General features: G+C 45.5%; 1 protein-coding gene across 1 annotated transcript; it reads left to right on the top strand.

Moving 5' to 3' along the window:
• Positions 1-397: 397 nt before the first annotated feature.
• Positions 398-15,174, top strand: LOC306894867 (butyrophilin subfamily 1 member A1-like; the record flags this gene model as incomplete). Its single annotated transcript, XM_079457706.1, has 3 exons — positions 398-764; positions 935-1,204; positions 14,431-15,174. 3 exons carry the CDS (start codon positions 398-400, stop codon positions 14,949-14,951), a joined length of 1,158 nt encoding a protein of 385 aa, XP_079313832.1. The 3' UTR covers positions 14,952-15,174.
• Between the last annotated feature and the right edge of the window lie 3,776 nt (positions 15,175-18,950).

Genomic DNA, 18,950 nt, shown 5'->3' with positions numbered 1-18,950 from the left:
ACAGACTCCAGACAGGACGTCTTTATTCATTGACATCTGATGTGATGTGATGCATCTCAATAGTTTTTGTGAGTATAAACTATTGTCTCATATAGATTCAGTTATTTAATGATTTATTTCTCATTTCTGTTTGAAGCATTGATATTGTGTAGATGTTTGTGTCATATAGTGCATTTCATGAGCTTGTGTTTAAATATGATCTTTGACAGACGAACAAACTCTTTTTAAACTCAGTTTTTTACATATACATGTTTTGTGCATTTTTCTTTTCAGTGACTTGTCATTCAGAGATGAAGTTCATTTGTGTGACTTTATTGATTATTACTGGAATTACACAATCAGGTAAATGAAGCATAATTCATTATAACTGAGTGTTGTAACATATGAAATAATTCACATGAATCTCATATCAGTTGAGTACGAGGTGATCGGTCCTTCAGCTCCTGTGATGACTGTATCTGGTGAAGATGTGATTCTGCCGTGTTCTATCAAACCCAACATCAGTGCTGTGAACATGAGAGTCCAGTGGATCAGACTTGATCTCAAAGACTCAATAGTTCATCTGTATGAAGATCATAAAGACATAAACACAGATCAGCTTCAGTCGTACAGAGGAAGAACTCAAGTGTTTAAAGAAGAACTAGAGAAAGGAAACACATCACTCAAACTCTCAAGAGTCCAAATCTCTGATGAAGGACTTTACAAGTGTTTCATTCAGTCTGAATCCTGGAGTGATGACGTCACTGTTGATCTGAAAGTTGAAGGTGAGCAAACCACTGAAACACTGAATGAGTAGTTTAGTGATGCTGTTAGTGTTTTTCTTTCGTTAGAATCCCAATATGCCTGAACAAAAGTTGAAAAAAGTTGAACAAAAGTCTATTGTCAGAAAAATGTATAAACAAACGTTTTTTATTCCTGTTGTATGTATCTGTAGGTCGTCCTCCAGTGATCACTGTAGATGGGTTTGATGCTTCTGGTGGTCTTCATCTACAGTGTGAATCTAAAGGCTGGTATCCTGAACCTGATCTTGTGTGGCTGAACAGTGAAGGAGTCACTTTAACATCTGAATCTACAGACACACACAGAGATGACACAGATGGATTCAGTGTGAAACACATGATCACTGTATATAACACTGACTCTAAATATCACTGCAGAGTCAGAATGAATCATCACATGATGGAGGCTGAGATCATCACATCCAGTGAGTACAGATTTATGTTCTGTATTTCCTTTGATCTCGTGATCATTTGAAGCATTAGAAACATGAACATATTCATAACTGAACTCAATATAATCACTGACATCAGTTCAAGAGGTTTCAGGAGTCTCACGTGATGTTATTTTCATCATTTACTATGACAGTTTAAAAGCCGATGTTTTTATTCAGGAGACATTGTTTTGCTTTCTTCCCCACACAGAAATGAGTGCTTACAGTGGTATAAAAAAGTATTTAGTTAACCACCAATTGTGCAAGTTCTCCCACTTAAAAAGATGAGAGAGTCCTGTAACATTTCAACTAGGAGAGACAGAATGAGGGTAAAATGATTGTAAAATTTAAAGAATTTAAAGAATTTATTTGCAAATTATGGTGGAAAATAAGTATTTGGTCACCTAGAAAAAAGCAAGATTTCTGGCTCTCACAGACCTGTTACTTCTTCTTTAAGAGGCTCCTCTGTCCTCCACTCGTAACCTGTATTAATGGGACCAGTTTGAACTCGTTATCACTATAAAAGACACCTGTCCACAACCTCAAACAGTCAGACTCCAAACTTCAATATTGCCAAGACCAAAGAGCTGTCAAAGGACACCAGAAACAAAATTATAGACCTGCACCAGGCTGGGAAGACTGAATCTGCAATAGGTAAGCAGCTTGGTGTGAAGAAATCAACTGTGGGAGCAATTATTAGAAAATGGAAGACACAAGACCGCTGATAATATCCGTTGATCTGGGGCTCCACGCAACATCTCACCCCGTGGGGTCAAAATGATCACAAGAACGATGAGCAAAAATCCCAGAACCACACGGGGGGACCTAGTGAATGACCTGCAGAGAGCTGGGACCAAAGTAACAAAGGCTACATCAGTAACACACTTTGCAGCCAGGGACTCAAATCCTGCAGTGATGTTTGCTAGAGAGCATTTGGATGATCCAGAAGAGGATTGGGAGAATGTTATATGGTCAGATGAAACCAAAATATAACTTTTGGGTAAAAACTGAATTTATCGTGTTTGGAGGAGAAAGAATGCTGAGTTGCATCCCAAGAACACCATACCTACTGTGAGGCATGGGGGTGGAAACATCATGCTTTGGGGCTGTTTTTGAATGGGAGATTTTGAGTAATATCCTTCTTCTATCAGCTAGGGCATTGAAGATGCAACGTGGCTGGGTCTTTCAGCATGACAATGATCCCAAACACACCGCTCGGGCAACGAAGCAGTGGCTTCGTAAGAAGCATTTCAAGGTCCTGGAGTGGCCTAGCCAGTCTCCAGATCTCAACCGCATAGAAAATCTGTGGATGGAGTTGAAAATCCGTGTTGCCCAGCGACAGCCCCAAATCATTTCTAGAGGAGATCTGCATGGAGGGATGGGCCAAACTACCAGCAACAGTGTGTAAAAAAACTTGTGGAGACTTACAGAAAACATTTGACCTCTGTCATTGCCAACAAAGGGAATATAACAAGTTATATGAACTTTTGATATTGACCAAATACGTATTTTCCACCATAATTCGCAAATAATTCTTCTAAAAATCAGACAATGTGATTTTTAGGATTTTTTTTCTCATTCTGTCTCTCATAGTTTATAAAATGACAGGCCTCTCTCATCTTTTTAAGTGGTAGAACTTGCACAATTGGTGGCTGTCTAAATACCTTTTTTTCCCCACTGTATATAAACATGATCAGCTGTCTTTAGGGGACAATTGATGATGATGAAGATGATTCTTGACATTAAGAAAGATTGACAGCATCAGATCTTTTCTACATGTTTGTTTTTGTGTAACATAGTTTGCACTGCACTTGAGTTTATATGTAAAATATTGCTCTAAAGACATTGTGTAATTGTTTATATTTATAATGAAACTGAGTTATTTTAGACTGTAAACATTGAGTCTCAGTTTTGTTTTACAGGTAAAATGTTTCACTCTTGGAGATCTTCAGTGATTCTGATATCAGTTGCTGTTGTTCTCGGTGTGATACTGATCTTTGTGTTTGTCTGTAAAAAGAGAGGTAACATTCATGTGTTTTATCATATTTAACATGTATTAATACTGTATATATAGTGTGTAGATATTAAGAGATGTTGTTTATGTCGGCATTGAGCATCTCATGGAGTGTGTGTGAATGATGTTTCACGAGTTCGCCCTCGCTAATAAACAGCTCCTTGTGGGATAGATGGTAAAGCATGGGAATGAAGGTTATGCGTATTTGGCGTGTTGTGCAGGGAGTGGGCTCCGAGCCCGCCGGATCTATCCGAACCCGGAGCACTCTACCCTGCTCAGAGCAAGTGCTCCGGGCTCGGAACCGGCTCGAGCCCAGAACACACCCCCCCGGGGGTCCTGCGGGACTTTAGAAAAATGAGAGGAGCTGGGGTGGAGGAGGGATGCTTATCTGACAAGATGCAACAGGTAAGATTGTTTGTCTATTTATGATAGAGCTTGCAGGAGCTGATAGGGTAGATACGGTGATTACTGATGGTGAACCAGCCTAGATCATTAAGTAGAGATTACGTGCTCGGCTGATAGGTGATTGCTGATGGTGAACCAGCCTAGATAATTAAGTAGAGATAGCGTGCTCGGCTGATAGGTGATTACTGCTGATGGAACATCGGGCTGATTTATATGCTTAGGTTCCTCCCGAACTTTGTTAATAAAACATCATTTCACGAGTTCGCCCTCGCTAATAAACAGCTCCTTGTGGGATAGATGGTAAAGCATGGGAATGAAGGTTATGCGTATTTGGCGTGTTGTGCAGGGAGTGGGCTCCGAGCCCGCCGGATCTATCCGAACCCGGAGCACTCTACCCTGCTCAGAGCAAGTGCTCCGGCCTCGGAACCGGCTCGAGCCCAGAACACACCCCCCAAATGCAAATAAAGCTGGACAACCGCCGAAGTACGCATACACCCCCCCAAATGCCATGCTGTGCGTTACGGAGGTACAACCTGAATTTTAATAAACGAAAGGATGAGGGCCTGTTAGGGCTATCGCTGCTGCGATACTGACCTCATGGCTAGTAGTGTCTGCTGCTACAGAGCTTTGTTGGAAGCTCGGGCCCCTGCGGGGGCAGTTGCTGCTGTGATACTAACCTCATTGCTAGTAGTGTCTGCTGCTACAGAGCACTTGTTGGAAGCTCGGGCCCCTGCGGGGGCAGTTGCTGCTGTGATACTAACCTCATTGCTAGTAGTGTCTGCTGCTACAGAGCACTTGTTGGAAGCTCGGGCCCCTGCGGGGGCAGATGCTGCTGTGATACTTACCTCATTGCTAGTAGTGTCTGCTGCTACAGAGCACTTGTTGGAAGCTCGGGGCCCCTGCGGGGGCGGTCGACCCTTGTGCGACCAATGCGCTTGCGTGACCAATGCACGAGTGTGACCCTTGTGCGACCAATGCGCGTTTCGTGACCAATGCACGAGTGTGACCCTTGTGCGACCAATGCCCGTTGCGTGACCAATGCACGAGTGTGACCCTTGTGCTACCAATGCCCGTTGCGTGACCAATGCACGAGTGTGACCCTTGTGCGACCAATGCGCGTTTCGTGACCAATGCACGAGTGTGACCCTTGTGCGACCAATGCGCGTTGCGTGACCAATGCACGAGTGTGACCCTTGTGCGACCAATGCGCGTTTCGTGACCAATGCACGAGTGTGACCCTTGTGCGACCAATGCGCGTTGCGTGACCAATGCACGAGTGTGACCCTTGTGCGACCAATGCGCGTTGCGTGACCAATGCACGCTGGTGGTGCCTGCTGCTACAGAACACTTGTTGGAAGCTCGGGCCCCTGCGGGGGCGGTCGCTGCTGCGATACTGGCTTCATTGCTGGTGGTGCCTGCTGCTACAGAACACTTGTTGGAAGCTCGGGCCCCTGCGGGGGCGGTCGCTGCTGCGATACTGGCTTCATTGCTGGTGGTGCCTGCTGCTACAGAGCACTTGTTGGAAGCTCGGGCCCCTGCGGGGGCGGTCGCTGCTGCGATACTGGCTTCATTGATGGTGGTGCCTGCTGCTACAGAGCACTTGTTGGAAGCTCGGGCCCCTGCGGGGGCGGTCGCTGCTGCGATACTGGCTTCATTGCTGGTGGTGCCTGCTGCTACAGACCACTTGTTGGAAGCTCGGGCCCCTGCGGGGGCGGTCGCTGCTGCGATACTGGCTTCATTGCTGGTGGTGCCTGCTGCTACAGAGCACTTGTTGGAAGCTCGGGCCCCTGCGGGGGCGGTCGCTGCTGCGATACTGGCTTCATTGCTGGTGGTGCCTGCTGCTACAGAACACTTGTTGGAAGCTCGGGCCCCTGCGGGGGCGGTCGCTGCTGCGATACTGGCTTCATTGCTGGTGGTTCCTGCTGCTACAGACCACTTGTTGGAAGCTCGGGCCCCTGCGGGGGCGGTCGCTGCTGCGATACTGGCTTCATTGCTGGTGGTGCCTGCTGCTACAGAGCACTTGTTGGAAGCTCGGGCCCCTGCGGGGGCGGTCGCTGCTGCGATACTGGCTTCATTGCTGGTGGTGCCTGCTGCTACAGAACACTTGTTGGAAGCTCGGGCCCCTGCGGGGGCGGTCGCTGCTGCGATACTGGCTTCATTGCTGGTGGTGCCTGCTGCTACAGAGCACTTGTTGGAAGCTCGGGCCCCTGCGGGGGCGGTCGCTGCTGCGATACTGGCTTCATTGATGGTGGTGCCTGCTGCTACAGAGCACTTGTTGGAAGCTCGGGCCCCTGCGGGGGCGGTCGCTGCTGCGATACTGGCTTCATTGCTGGTGGTGCCTGCTGCTACAGAACACTTGTTGGAAGCTCGGGCCCCTGCGGGGGCGGTCGCTGCTGCGATACTGGCTTCATAGCTGGTGGTTCCTGCTGCTACAGACCACTTGTTGGAAGCTCGGGCCCCTGCGGGGGCGGTCGCTGCTGCGATACTGGCTTCATTGCTGGTGGTTCCTGCTGCTACAGACCACTTGTTGGAAGCTCGGGCCCCTGCGGGGGCGGTCGCTGCTGCGATACTGGCTTCATTGCTGGTGGTGCCTACTGCTACGGAGCACTTGTTGGAGGCTAGGACCCCTGCGGGGCCGGTTGGGCGAGTGGTGCAGTCTTCGAGACTTTGAGAACAACGTCGTGAGATGGAAGCGCTGGCTGCCTTGTTAACAAACTGTATTGTGGTGCCGCCTTCAGCAAAGAAGACTGGCTCAGCCGAGCCCCAGATGTGAGAACCATCTCCTCCGAAGGTGTTCCCGGGTGTCAAAGCTGGACAACTGGTAACTTGTGAATGCGACGCCTGCTTGAGTCGATTGGTCCGAAGGTGATGCGATCTTCAAGGAATCATGAGTCAAAGTGGCTGAGGTTTGAACTAACATCCGAGACTATCAGATGATACGGGCAAGGAGTGTTTGCTGGGCTTCCCTGAGGAGCGACAAGTCTGTCCGGATGTAGCTTCTAAAAGCCTCTGATGACCAACGGCCTAGGGCTTGGATCTGCGGCTGGGATAGGCCCTTTTGGGCGGCTGTGGTAGCTGCGCCTATGCGGAAGGAGTGACCGGAAAAGTTGTCTGCTGGGATGCCAGATTGGAGCAGGACGGCTTTGAGGTGCTTCTGAAACCAGAAGCGTGAGGCCGGGCGATTAGAGTCGTCGACGAAGAGGGGATCCGATAAGGCCGCTGACCGGGGTTGTCTGTAGCGAAGGTAGGCTAGGAGGGTTCGATATGGCTGAATCGGTGAATTGATGTTGAACACGTAGACGAAATGACCTCTCCTGGTCTGGTCAGTCTTACTTTGCTTAATCGAGTAAGAAATCGTCTCCGAATCCAGCACCTGGAGGTCATTCATGGTGGGGTGAACTGAAGGGTCGAATTTGGATGTGGTGGTGATCTCTGAGCATCGTAGAAAGCCGAAGAACGCCAATGTGAACATGGCGTCAAGTGTGCGGGCAACATGTGTGGAGTGATATCCCTTGCGGAGGGTGGAGATGCATTTGGTGAGAATCTCCAAGGTAATGGGCCTCCTAGCGTCCTGACGGGCGGGTTGGGATCTTCGTATGCCTTGGATAACCATTGATGTTTGGGAGCTTGCTATGGCCGGTGACGGGGAGTTGAAAATCAATTTATGGAAGAACTGGAGTCCGCTGAGGTAACCTCTGATGGAGCTGGCCTGAAGGTTTTTTGCGGTGTTGAGAAATGAGATGTATGAGGTAATTGTGAGGAGAGAAAATTCTGGGAAGGGAATGCTGAAAGCCTGGTGAAATGATCTGAAGCTTCTCCACGCCGTGAGGCTCGTGCTAGCGTTGGCAGCGGCGCCGGAGATATGAGGCCCAGGGACTGAGGCCTGTGACTCTAACGGAGGCAGCCTCACCCCAGAAATCAATTCCGGCGCCGCGGGCCAAGATCCAGGGGCGGGAAAAGCGAATCTAATGGCGGCCGCTTGTGCGTCTAACAGAGATAGGCTCGGGGTAGCGGTGGTAGCGGTATCAAGGAATTGTGGTACGGAGACCAGCGCTTGTGTCCCCAGCGGAGGCAGCCTCGCACTGGGGAGCCAAGAGCCCGGGGCGGGCAAGGCGAATCTAATGGCGTCCGCTTGTGCATCTAACGGAGACATGCTCGCGCTAGCGGCGGAAGCGAAGAACTGCGGTCCGGAGACCAGAGCTTGTGTCCCCAGCGGAGGCAGCCTCGCACTGGGGAGCCAAGAGCCCGGGGCGGGCAAGGCGAATCTAATGGCGTCCGCTTGTGCATCTAACGGAGACATGCTCGCGCTAGCGGCGGAAGCGAAGAACTGCGGTCCGGAGACCAGCGCTTGTGTCCCCAGCGGAGGCAGGCTCGCACTGGGGAGCCAAGAGCCCGGGGCGGGCAAGGCGAATCTAATGTCGGGCGTTTGTATGTGTAACGGAGACAAGCTTGCGCTAGCGACGGCGCCAAAGAATAGTGGTCCAGAGACCAGCGGTTGTATTCCCACCGGAGGCAGCCTCACGCCTGAGACGTATGGGTGAGCCAGGGCTCCTGAGAGTTGCCGGCCAGCCTGTACGGGGCGGTCATCTACAGTCGCTGTGCTGTCCCACGCGTTGAGCTGATATGCCGCGGGCTGCCGGAGGTGCTCGATCGGGATATCCGTGGCTTCTAGCATGACCTGAACGCTTCCAAGACTTGCCGAAGGCTTGCTGCGTCGGCTCGAGTGAGGGAGGCCTAGCCGAGCCGCGGAGGTAGATTGCCCGTGCCTGGAATAGACGGGACCCCGAGCCGAGCCTGGCTCGTTATTGACAGCCGATCGTGCCAACCTCATCGAGGGGACGTCAGCCTGGGACGACACGTAAAGGGTGTAGAGCTCTAGTTTCGACATCCGCCTGCTGAATGGGACGTCCGCGTTGGCAAGGGCCAGACGAAGGCTCTGGATCGTCCACTTGCTGCATGCAGATATCTTAGGGAGCGCAGAGGCGTATGATGACGCCGGTGAATGAGGTGGAGATCGTGCCGGTGGGAGCGATGACGAACCCTTCCTCTTAGATGCACGCCGCTCAGAGCGGCGGGGATGGCGGCCCCGCGGCGAAGCTTGGAAATAGTCCGTATAATCCGACCCTGAGCTGGAAAGCTGGGGTGCGCATGATGGCACCGAAGGATCTGGAACGTTTGCTACTTTAGAGACCACGGGAGACTCTGACATAGTGGCGAAACTTGACGATGCTTATCTGACAAGATGCAACAGGTAAGATTGTTTGTCTATTTATGATAGAGCTTGCAGGAGCTGATAGGGTAGATACGGTGATTGCTGATGGTGAACCAGCCTAGATCATTAAGTAGAGATTACGTGCTCGGCTGATAGGTGATTACTGCTGATGGTGAACCAGCCTAGATAATTAAGTAGAGATAGCGTGCTCGGCTGATAGGTGATTACTGCTGATGGAACATCGGGCTGATTTATATGCTTAGGTTCCTCCCGAACTTTGTTAATAAAACATCATTTGTCACAGTTTTATAAAAGCAACTTTATATAGATTTAAATTTATCTTATCTTTAGTTAAACACACATTTGAGATATTTCACTTCTCAAATTTTATGATCTGTGCTGGAAACTAAACTAAACACACGATATACAGGATCAATACAAGACAATATACAAACATCATCATCACAAATTATAATAATATAGGGTGTTTGCTATTGTTACGCACTGCTCCGAGACTTGAATGTGAGATCCAATAGCAGCTTTATTGAAAGGGCAATCCAACAGCTTAATCCAGATAACAGGCAAGGGTCATACACAGACAGGCAATCCAAACAAAGAAACAAACAAAACAAAGAAACAAACAAAACAGGCAGGGACCAGAGGCAAAAGCGTAAACGGGGAACAAGGCACGAAATCCAAAAACCAAATGACAATAAACCAGGGGCCTGTGCCATGAATGTAGCTGAACAAACTCAGGGTTACAGGATTAGTTTTGGGTTGACAAAACCAAACCAACGTGATCAAGCTTTGTTGGTACGATGAAGCAGCTCATGGAGTTTCTTTGTCAACTCAAGCTTTGATCCTGAAGCTAAGATTAGTTTGCGCGCGCGTGCACATGAACGAGTGACGTCAGCATGGCTGAACCAATCGCATTATAAATGGATAAAGCGATTTCCACAATATGAACACAAAATTGAATTTCAGCCATGGAGGGATATGTTTCTGCTGTCTACGCAAGAGGAAGTGTTTCAGAAACACTGCTGATTGAGTTAATGTTAAATTAAACGACTATATAGTACACATATTTACTGTAGTGCTGTAGGCAAACAGGATCCGCGGGGTCCTCGGTGGAACTACAAGGGGTCCGTGTCCTTGCGGGCAACTTTTTTTATGTAAGGCATGCGTACAGAAATATTACAACAAAGTTCATTGAAGCTCCCGCATATTGCAATTTTAACCTGCGTGCGGACAAAAAACATCCATTCAGGCAGCAGCAAGAAAGTGAACCTTACATCTGCTTCATCATTTCCCTTCCGAGTACACATGAGAGGAGTCGCGTGCACATAAAGTTCATTCTCATATATTTCTGAACTTACAAATTTGTTAAAGCTGTAAACGGCTATTTTGACATGCAAATGACACCACACCGCGTCTGCATTGTAAACTCTGACATCTTACGTGTTTAAAATCAATGAAACATGCACCGTGTACTGATGGGAATGTCAAACAAGTTGCCCCAAAAATAACGCGGACTGGTTGCATGTTGGTCTCCTTTTAGTCTGATATGATGCTCTGCAGAAAAAAAACTATTTAATTTTTTTGCAGAAAGACAACAGAGCTCAGAATTATAAAATAGCGGTGTGTTCTGCAACACAGAGAAGTGGAAGAAAATATAAGAATTACACTTAATAAAACGGCCTGCTTTTACAACAGAATACATAAGCCTTTACATTTAATAGACTTTGCGCCATTAACCAGGGTCAGTCTTTTCATTGAAGCCTTAATAAAAACTACGGTTGAGGACAAAGAAAAATGTTCTTATACAGTGAAACTGAACGTGTTCCTAGATGTTCTGCACCACAGACAAGAATGTAAAAAATCCAATGCAAATACATGTGATACAATAAAAGTGGAATATAAGTAAGTATATTGAATTTCATATGAGTGTAAGGGAAAGCCAGCAAATCTGTAAAATCTGATTTTACCTTTATAGTTGTAGTGATAGTCATTACGGTAATCATTGCACGTTATGTACTGCCCGCTTAAGACGGGGACTACGGTAGTTGTACTGGGTTCATCCGTAATGCCATGGCCTGTGAAATGTTAATAAAGACGACTACGAGTTAACACAGACGTGCGTGTGTATGGTCCTTATTACTACGAGTGCCATCCTAACATTACAATAGTAACCAATATTTGATTTTATATTTTTATTTTATTAAACAATATAAAAAATAACTAGACATTCTAACACGCACTGTGAGTCAGTTACGTCACCTATATGTTTCTTTGCTCACAGCTGATTGGTCAAACTTCAGTCTGAGATCTCGAATCCAGAACATAATCTGCCCCGGAGCAGGTTAGCCGTGCGGCGTAAGACACCATGGCGACGAACACCGAATAAAGCCGAGCTACTCTCATGGTACCTAAAACCCAGGGTTGGCACAAACTAAACCGAAACATAGCTGGCTAGCCACCTAAACCAGCTTCATGGTACAGACCCCAGGGAAACGCTCAGAAATGCAGTGTAAACAAAACAAGACTTCGCAAAGAATGGGTGTGTGGAAGTGGTATATATATATGTGTATGTGAATGATATGCAGGTTTGTGTGTAATCAGTGCTGATGAGTCCGGGTAGTGAGTTATGGGAAATGTAGTTTTTGAGTGAATGATAAGTTTGATGTGGAGTGCCCTCTGGTGGTTTTCAAGGGCACTCCAGCTGGTGACCGTTACAGCTATTCCTGTTGTGAAGTAATAATGATATCATTTCAATGCTGTTTTCTCTTCAGAACAACAGAGAGAGAGAAACAGAGAATAAAGAATGAAGACCAGAGAATACTGAAGGGTAATTTTATCTCTTGGTGATTGAAACATTTTTGTTTGGTCAACTGGCTATTTAATAATTAAAATATGAAATATGTTTGTTTGTACATGTTTCTTTTGTATTTTCTGTTTTTTATATTTTAATTAAGTTTTTTCTTTACTTTAAATTTTCCACAGATCATGAGCAACTACAAAGGACTGAGGAAAGTGGTGAGATGATTTAAATGTCTTTATTAATTTAATTGATACATTATTAAACACTTTCATATTTGGGTTATCAATCTTTAGGCCCGATTCACATATCGCGTTTTGCTTGATCGTAAACTGCTTCAAATTATTATTTTGTCGGTATTCTGCTTATTGGTTGATGTCTCTCACATAGACACGTTGCTCCAATATGCATTCTTTTGAATTATTAAAAATAACCTGAGTAAATCTCATCAGCTGTGTTTTTTTATGTGCAAAGTATGTTTTAACATGGACGTTATGCAAATGTGATCCGACCACGCTCTTGTTTAACTTTCTCTTCATCTGTTCTTCATGCTTATGTTTACGCCACGGCGCGTTTCAATAGTCTCCCAGAAGCGGCTCTCCACACCACTTCGCTAAAGATAGGCACCTAGTGTATTTTTGACAGATGCCGCATCCAAACTGCACAGCAAATACATAATAAAGTAAGAAAATCATGTCAATTTCAAAATAGACACCCTGTGCAGACTCCCGATCGTATTTCACGGCCACGTATTCCTGACATAAGACCATAAATGGACGAGGAGAGGTTCATCCTCGAACAAAACCAAGATTATTTTGTGGTAAAATATTGTTTATCTATAATTGTTGAACAGGCGGCTTAGCGCACCTGTCAGCATGCTGAGTCGGCAGAAGGAGACGAACGAAAGATGTGGCCACGATCCAAGAAAAATATCCTCTAAAAAAGACAGGCTAGAGACCTCCTTAGAACTGCAATCCTTACACAACTATATTTAACAATAATAATCCTGCTTTTTGTTTTAAGTGTAGTAAAACCATGCTAATTTTCAAAAGGGAACAAAGCATGACTCATAGCAATGAACATAACAATATACCAGACAAACATAACCATTTAGCCAACTTTCTTATGGTAAAAATCAGCAAAAAACAACGTCGGACAGGCAAATCACATCTTCTCGTGAATTCACGTGTGCAGTGTAAATGAGGGGTTAGTATAATTCTGTTGTGGACGCTGTATAACTCAATACTGTCTGTGTGTTTTTAGTGACTTCACTGTTAAGAAAACATGCAGGTAAGTGAAAGTTTGATCACATGATTCAAGTGTTTTAGATCTACAGCTGTTACAGGTGATTGTTTGTGTCTCAATGTGAAGTGAGCTATAGGATCTTTATCAGCGTCTGAACATGTGAACATGATTTACTGAGTCACAACCTGATAGAGACACAGAGATACTTTATGAACTGAACATCAAACCTCATAAATCTGCTTTGAATGACGTGACACCAGCTCACTGAGCCGACTAATTGGGGAGGGCCGGAACCGAATGCTTGTCATCATTTCATCTGAATGATTGTACAGTAACTACTTTATCGATCTATGATAGAACGATGTATCAAGACTAAGAAAGTATATACTTTTTTCCATGAGATACTAAGTCATTTGTGCATACAAAAACCAGACATGCCGCTCCAGCTTACAGCCCAAAACCGAGCATATTCTAAAAGAATCAACATTAATACCCAAATTGTCCATCATCCTCAGAATCTTTCTCGTACACTTACTTTCGCATTTTTGTGCACTTTTTTTCTGAGCCCATCGACCCACATGGACACGCATGGACGGCTGGGTCTGGCCTATGCGGAGGCGGGTCCCTCTTAGTCTAACTGCCTAACCACCTAGGCTGTGCAAGACCTTGGCCTCGAGTGGGACTTCCCCGAGGAGTAAGCTGGACACCTGGTTTCTGTAGTCAGGCAGCCACAACGCCGGCCAAAAGGGACGCGGTTCCTTTTTTGTTCACAACGAGGTCGTGAGAACGTGGCCTACGCCCCAGTCTGCACGCACCCAGTCTTCAGGATCGGCCAACTTCGCCTTGGTGGATGGGGTGTAGGCCGGCGGCTATGTGGACATTCCCCACCGTCAAGCAGGCGATTGTAGCGTACCTGATGTTCTCTGCGGTCCCAGGCTGGGCTTCTGTCTCATTCCTGACAGCGTTTCTCACACAATGAGCAAACCCATTCCCATAGATTTTGCTTTGTATATATGCTGTGTAATTCAGCCGTTTCTCACACAATGCCGCTGTATTAAAGCTTCAGTATAGGTTTGGAGAAGGGGATTCCCCTAGTGTTTCACGCAATGTCTTGTTCCCTCCTCTCAGGGAACCGAGGTTACGACAGTAACCAGAGACGTTAACATTTGACATAAAATAACATATTTTGTTTTACTTAAATGTGTATCTTGTGTTGTGCTTGTCATAATGAATTTCCTTTCATCTTTTGTTATATATCAGTATGTTTTGATCTACATCTACATTTACATTTAACAGACGCTTTTATCCAAAGCAACTTACATTGCATTATCCTATAGATTTTACATAGGTATCTGCAATCCCCTGGTATTGAACCCACAACATTGCGTTGTTAACACTATGCTCTTACCACTGAGCTACAGAAAGATCTGTAAAGTGTTTTAGTTTCGAGAAAAGCACAAACTAATATTCTTATTCTCATCATTATGACATCATTCATGTGTTAAACAGAATTCTTCATATTTTAACAGTGAATGTGACTCTGGATGCTGATTCAGCTCATCCTCGTCTCATTGTGTCTCATGATGGAAAACAAGTGAGATATGAAGACAAACAACATGAAAGAGTGAAGAATGAAGGACAAAACACGTTCGATGAATGTCTCTGTGTTGTTGGAAATGAAGGATTCTCTTCAGGGTGTTTTTATTATGAGGTGCAGGTGAAGGGGGCAGATTGGTGGTGTGTTGGTGTGACCAGAGAATCTGCTCAGAGGAAGGGCCGGATCAGACTATATCCTCAGAATGGATTCTGGACTCTGTGTTTGTATAATAACAGTTATTATGCTCATGACAATCTTCGTCTTTCTCTGAGTGTGAAGCCTGAGAGGATCGGTGTGTTTGTGGATTATGAGAAGAGTCGAGTCTCATTTTATGATGTGGAGTCCATGAGTCATATTCACTCTTTTACTGATCAATCTTTCACTGAGAAACTATATCCTTTCGTTTCTTTGGGTTCCTCTGGTTCACTCATCATCTGTAGTGATCTCTCATGAGATCTGATAAATATGTTTTTTTATCGCTGTTTTTCTTGTAAATGTTCTGTCTTTTCTTGTAATGACGTTTTCTGACCAGATTTTAAAAAATTTGAAGACAAAGAAGACAACACTGTAACAAACGATTGTGAACGAACATTTTGCATTTCTGATGTTGACCAATAGATATTGTATTCATTATGTTAAACATATTTGTCATTTTATTAAATTATTTTCTTATTTGTTTACTGTTTTTTGTTTGTTTGTGTTTTTTATTTGTTACATATTTTTACAAAGTGTTCCCTGTAGAAGTGGGCTGCAGGGGCTGTGATTCCAATTCTGCTACAAGGCTGCTTAAGGAAGTGGGATCAGAGGACCAGCCCAACAGATGGTAGTCAAAGAACTTGCCACTGTTGCTAAGAGAAGCAGCCACTGGCTGTGGTTGAAACGGGAGGTCACAATATGGGCTGCCAAATGACCAGGTAATAAAATATAACAGCCTTTGCCAATGTGTTGGCGTATATGGTTGCGTTGATTTTTGTACCATGTTGTAATGTTGTGCAATACGGGACCGGGGGAACTGAGCATGGAAAGGTCATGTCCAGAGGGATTGTGATGAGGTTGATGAATGTAAGATGCACCATTAAAGCAAGATAGCCTACCTGCAGAAGAAATGACTTTAATTCTTCATAAAAATTTTATCTTTTGTCTAGATAGTCAAGAACCAAGAGAAGTAGCTGAAAATAAAACATTCAGGCGACAGCATCTTCCTAATCTAATGGGATCTAAACTAACTCAGTGCCTGTGCCTGGATACAAAAAAACACAATCTATAATGTAAAATGCACTCCCTGGTGGAGGGAATGAGAGGTTGTGTCGAGACCGACAGAATGGGCTTTGACATGAGAACCTATCATCTCCGTTTTACTTTAAATAGTCCAATGAATTTGGCAAATGGGATGGCACGCCAGTCCCCGCCCCGTATATACGCCCATTTATTCACCTTTTGGGCTGAGGAACTTGTGTGTCATTCTCATTCGCTGCAGTGGATGGTGAAGCGTTGTGGCATGATGGACACAACGTCTTGTTCGCTCCATCAGGGAACTGAGGTTACATCCGTAACCAAGATGATCCCTTTCAGTCGGTCTCTCAGACTATACCAAAACTCCATAGCACCAAGCCGTGTCTCGACTTCCAGCAAAGCGACACTGACTGGTCTGGGAGAGTCACAAGTGAGTGCCCCCCCCCCCATCGTAACTCTCCAGTGGTGTGGCAAGGCATACATTTGTTACATTACAACAAGAGGCTCTTACTACCGGCCGTACAGGCGGTGGCCTTGCTACTCAAGAGGCGACATAGCCGCCCGACACCGTAAGGAACACTGGGAAGCCCTATCCCTTCGCCTGAGGGGAGGATGCTACAGAGACCACATCTACTGAATGGACATAATACGAGGAATACCTACACGGTCTCACCAGTGGGGAGATCTCATGGGAGTAGCAGAGCCCTAACCAGTGGTGCACAGAAGCGGTGGAGTCCACCGAATGGATGTCACAGGTTCACCGACAGGGGAACTAAGAGTGAGGAGACAACAGACGGAACAACCCAGGGAGGGGGAGTCACTACGTGTGGATGTGTGGAGAACTAGCTCAGGTATCAGGTGAGCCCTCACTGCCACAATCCAGTGCGCCAATCTGTGTTTGCAGACAGCTATCCCCTTCTGCTGTCACAGCAAACAGACAAAGAGTTGCTCAGAGCTCCTGACACTCTACGTGCTGTCCAAGTAGAGGCACAGGTCATGTACTGGACACAACACGGTGAAGTTTGGGTCTTCCTCCTCAGGGGGGAACACCTGCAAGTTCACCACCTGGTCCTTGAAGGGAGTGGTGAGCACTTTGGGCACATAGCCGAAGTAGGGTACTAGCACCACGTGGGTCACCAAACTCTAAGCACTCTTTGGACACAGAGAGTGTGTGCAGATCCCCTACCCTCTTGATGGAAGCGAACGCCACTAGGAGAACCAACTTCATCGTGAGATGAGGTAGAGCGGCTTCTCCTATGGGCTCGAATGGGGCCTTACCAGGCCCACATTAAGATCCCAAGAGGGTATGGAGCGGGTTCGTGGAGGATTCACCTTCCACTGGAAGAACACCAGGACAAGTAGAAGCGGCACTTGTAGGCGTACAGTATCCTTGTGGCTGGGGCTCTTGCCTGAGTGATTGTGCTCGCGAATGCGGGCGGCAGGTCACTCAGGATCTCCTTATCCTTTCCAGGAGCCAGACTTGCGGGTTCCAGAGGTCACATCCAACCGTGACCACAACACCTTGACCAGCATAAGCTCGCAGTGCATCTGGTTCGAGGACGAAATGGCCCAGGGGAGGTCGCAATGAGAGAAATCATGTATTTGGCACATAAAAAGAACATAATACATAAACGGAAATAATTGAAATGCCATCAAGTCCTGTCATGTGTCTAACAGTTTTATTGAAGTTAAGTTTTTTATGTAGAGGTTTAAACTTGTATGTTCAAAGCAACAGAATACATTTTTCCTTAACATCATATGAACAAACTCAACTCTATTGAGAAAAAAAGGCACAAAGGACCCGTCTTTGTATATCTGTGTTTGTTCTACTGTGATTAAATGAAATGTTATTTAAAACAGCTTTGTTTTTATTGTAGTGTAGAATATATCGCAGCTTATCCACAGATTGTCTCTTGTATGAAACAGTTCTGCTCTCTGCTGGACACACATGACACTTACTGGTGTTCTGGGTTAGTTCATCTATTTAAACCTATTGTAGTCTTATAAATGATCTAAAATATCTCTGATCATTTTGGTCGGCTTCCATTAAGACTGCATTCTAATAGCTAACTAAATTTAATGTTGACTTGATTTTAAATTATGAGATATGCAATTGTTTATGGTTCAATGTTTGTGGTTTTTAATCTATGCCTGCTGAGATCATATATGCATATCGGCGTGCACCCTTCGTTGATTTTAAGTGTGAGCGGCAGTTTTCTCGCACTTTATAATGCAGACGCAGAGTGGCACTTTTGAATCTCCAGTTTGTATATTATTCTGCTTTATGCAATAATAAGTTTTCTCAGGTGTCTGTGTTTCTTTATTGAGGAAAGTCACAATTAAGCAGATTTTATTAAGTTTCACAATTATTTCAAATTGCAGTAGTAGGTCTCAATATGAACAGATTTTTACAATGTATTATTCTGATTTCTTTTGACTTTTCCATGTTGTGGGCAGATACTGGTCAAAAATGTATATGTTTTTTCAAGATTTATTTTGGTCCCTTTTGCCATTATTTAAGCAGAAGGTAGTGGGGTGAGGAAAGAACCTTGAGGTGGAACAAAACCACGGGTCACCCGACAGTAGCGGTTTTAGGCACGGGCGAACCGTGCAGTCGCCCGGGGCGGCATTTTTTCATGTCACATGGGGGGCGGCACCGGCACGAGCAGTAATAAAAAAAAAACTTTGGGCCGGCGCAAAGTTTTCTATTATCTATCATTCATTCATTGTGTGGGGAATTGGCAAGTTGGCGCCCCTGCATGCTGAGAAGGTGCCATGTGTGTGAAGAGGGGGCGCGCAGGGGATAGTTCACCTCTAGGTGTTCCAACCGAACGCGAATGAAGCGTTAAGCGCGAGTGATTTACATGTTAAGTCAATTCAAAGACGCGATGACCTACTTGCAATACGATTCGCGCGCATGAGGTTGAAAAAACTGAACTTTGGTGAAAATTTGCGCTGCCATTCAGCAGCTTTCGCTAGTATGGCCGTGATTATTTACATTAAGTCATTTAGCTGACGCTTTTATCCAAAGCGACTTACAAAGAGTTCTAGGAGCAATAAGTGATAGCCTTTGTCATACAAAGAGTAATAGTAGGCTACAATAGGTGCTTATACAAATTTTCTAGTTTCAACAAAAGCCAGACCACTACCTGTTGAGAGAAGAGAGTTAGTGTAAGTTTTTTTATTTTGTATTTGTCTGTCAGGTATTCGCCGAAGATG

Source organism: Barbatula barbatula, assembly GCF_947034865.1.
Source record: "Barbatula barbatula genome assembly, chromosome: 5".
Lineage (NCBI taxonomy): Eukaryota > Metazoa > Chordata > Actinopteri > Cypriniformes > Nemacheilidae > Barbatula > Barbatula barbatula.
This window is presented reverse-complemented; position numbering and strand designations above follow the sequence as displayed.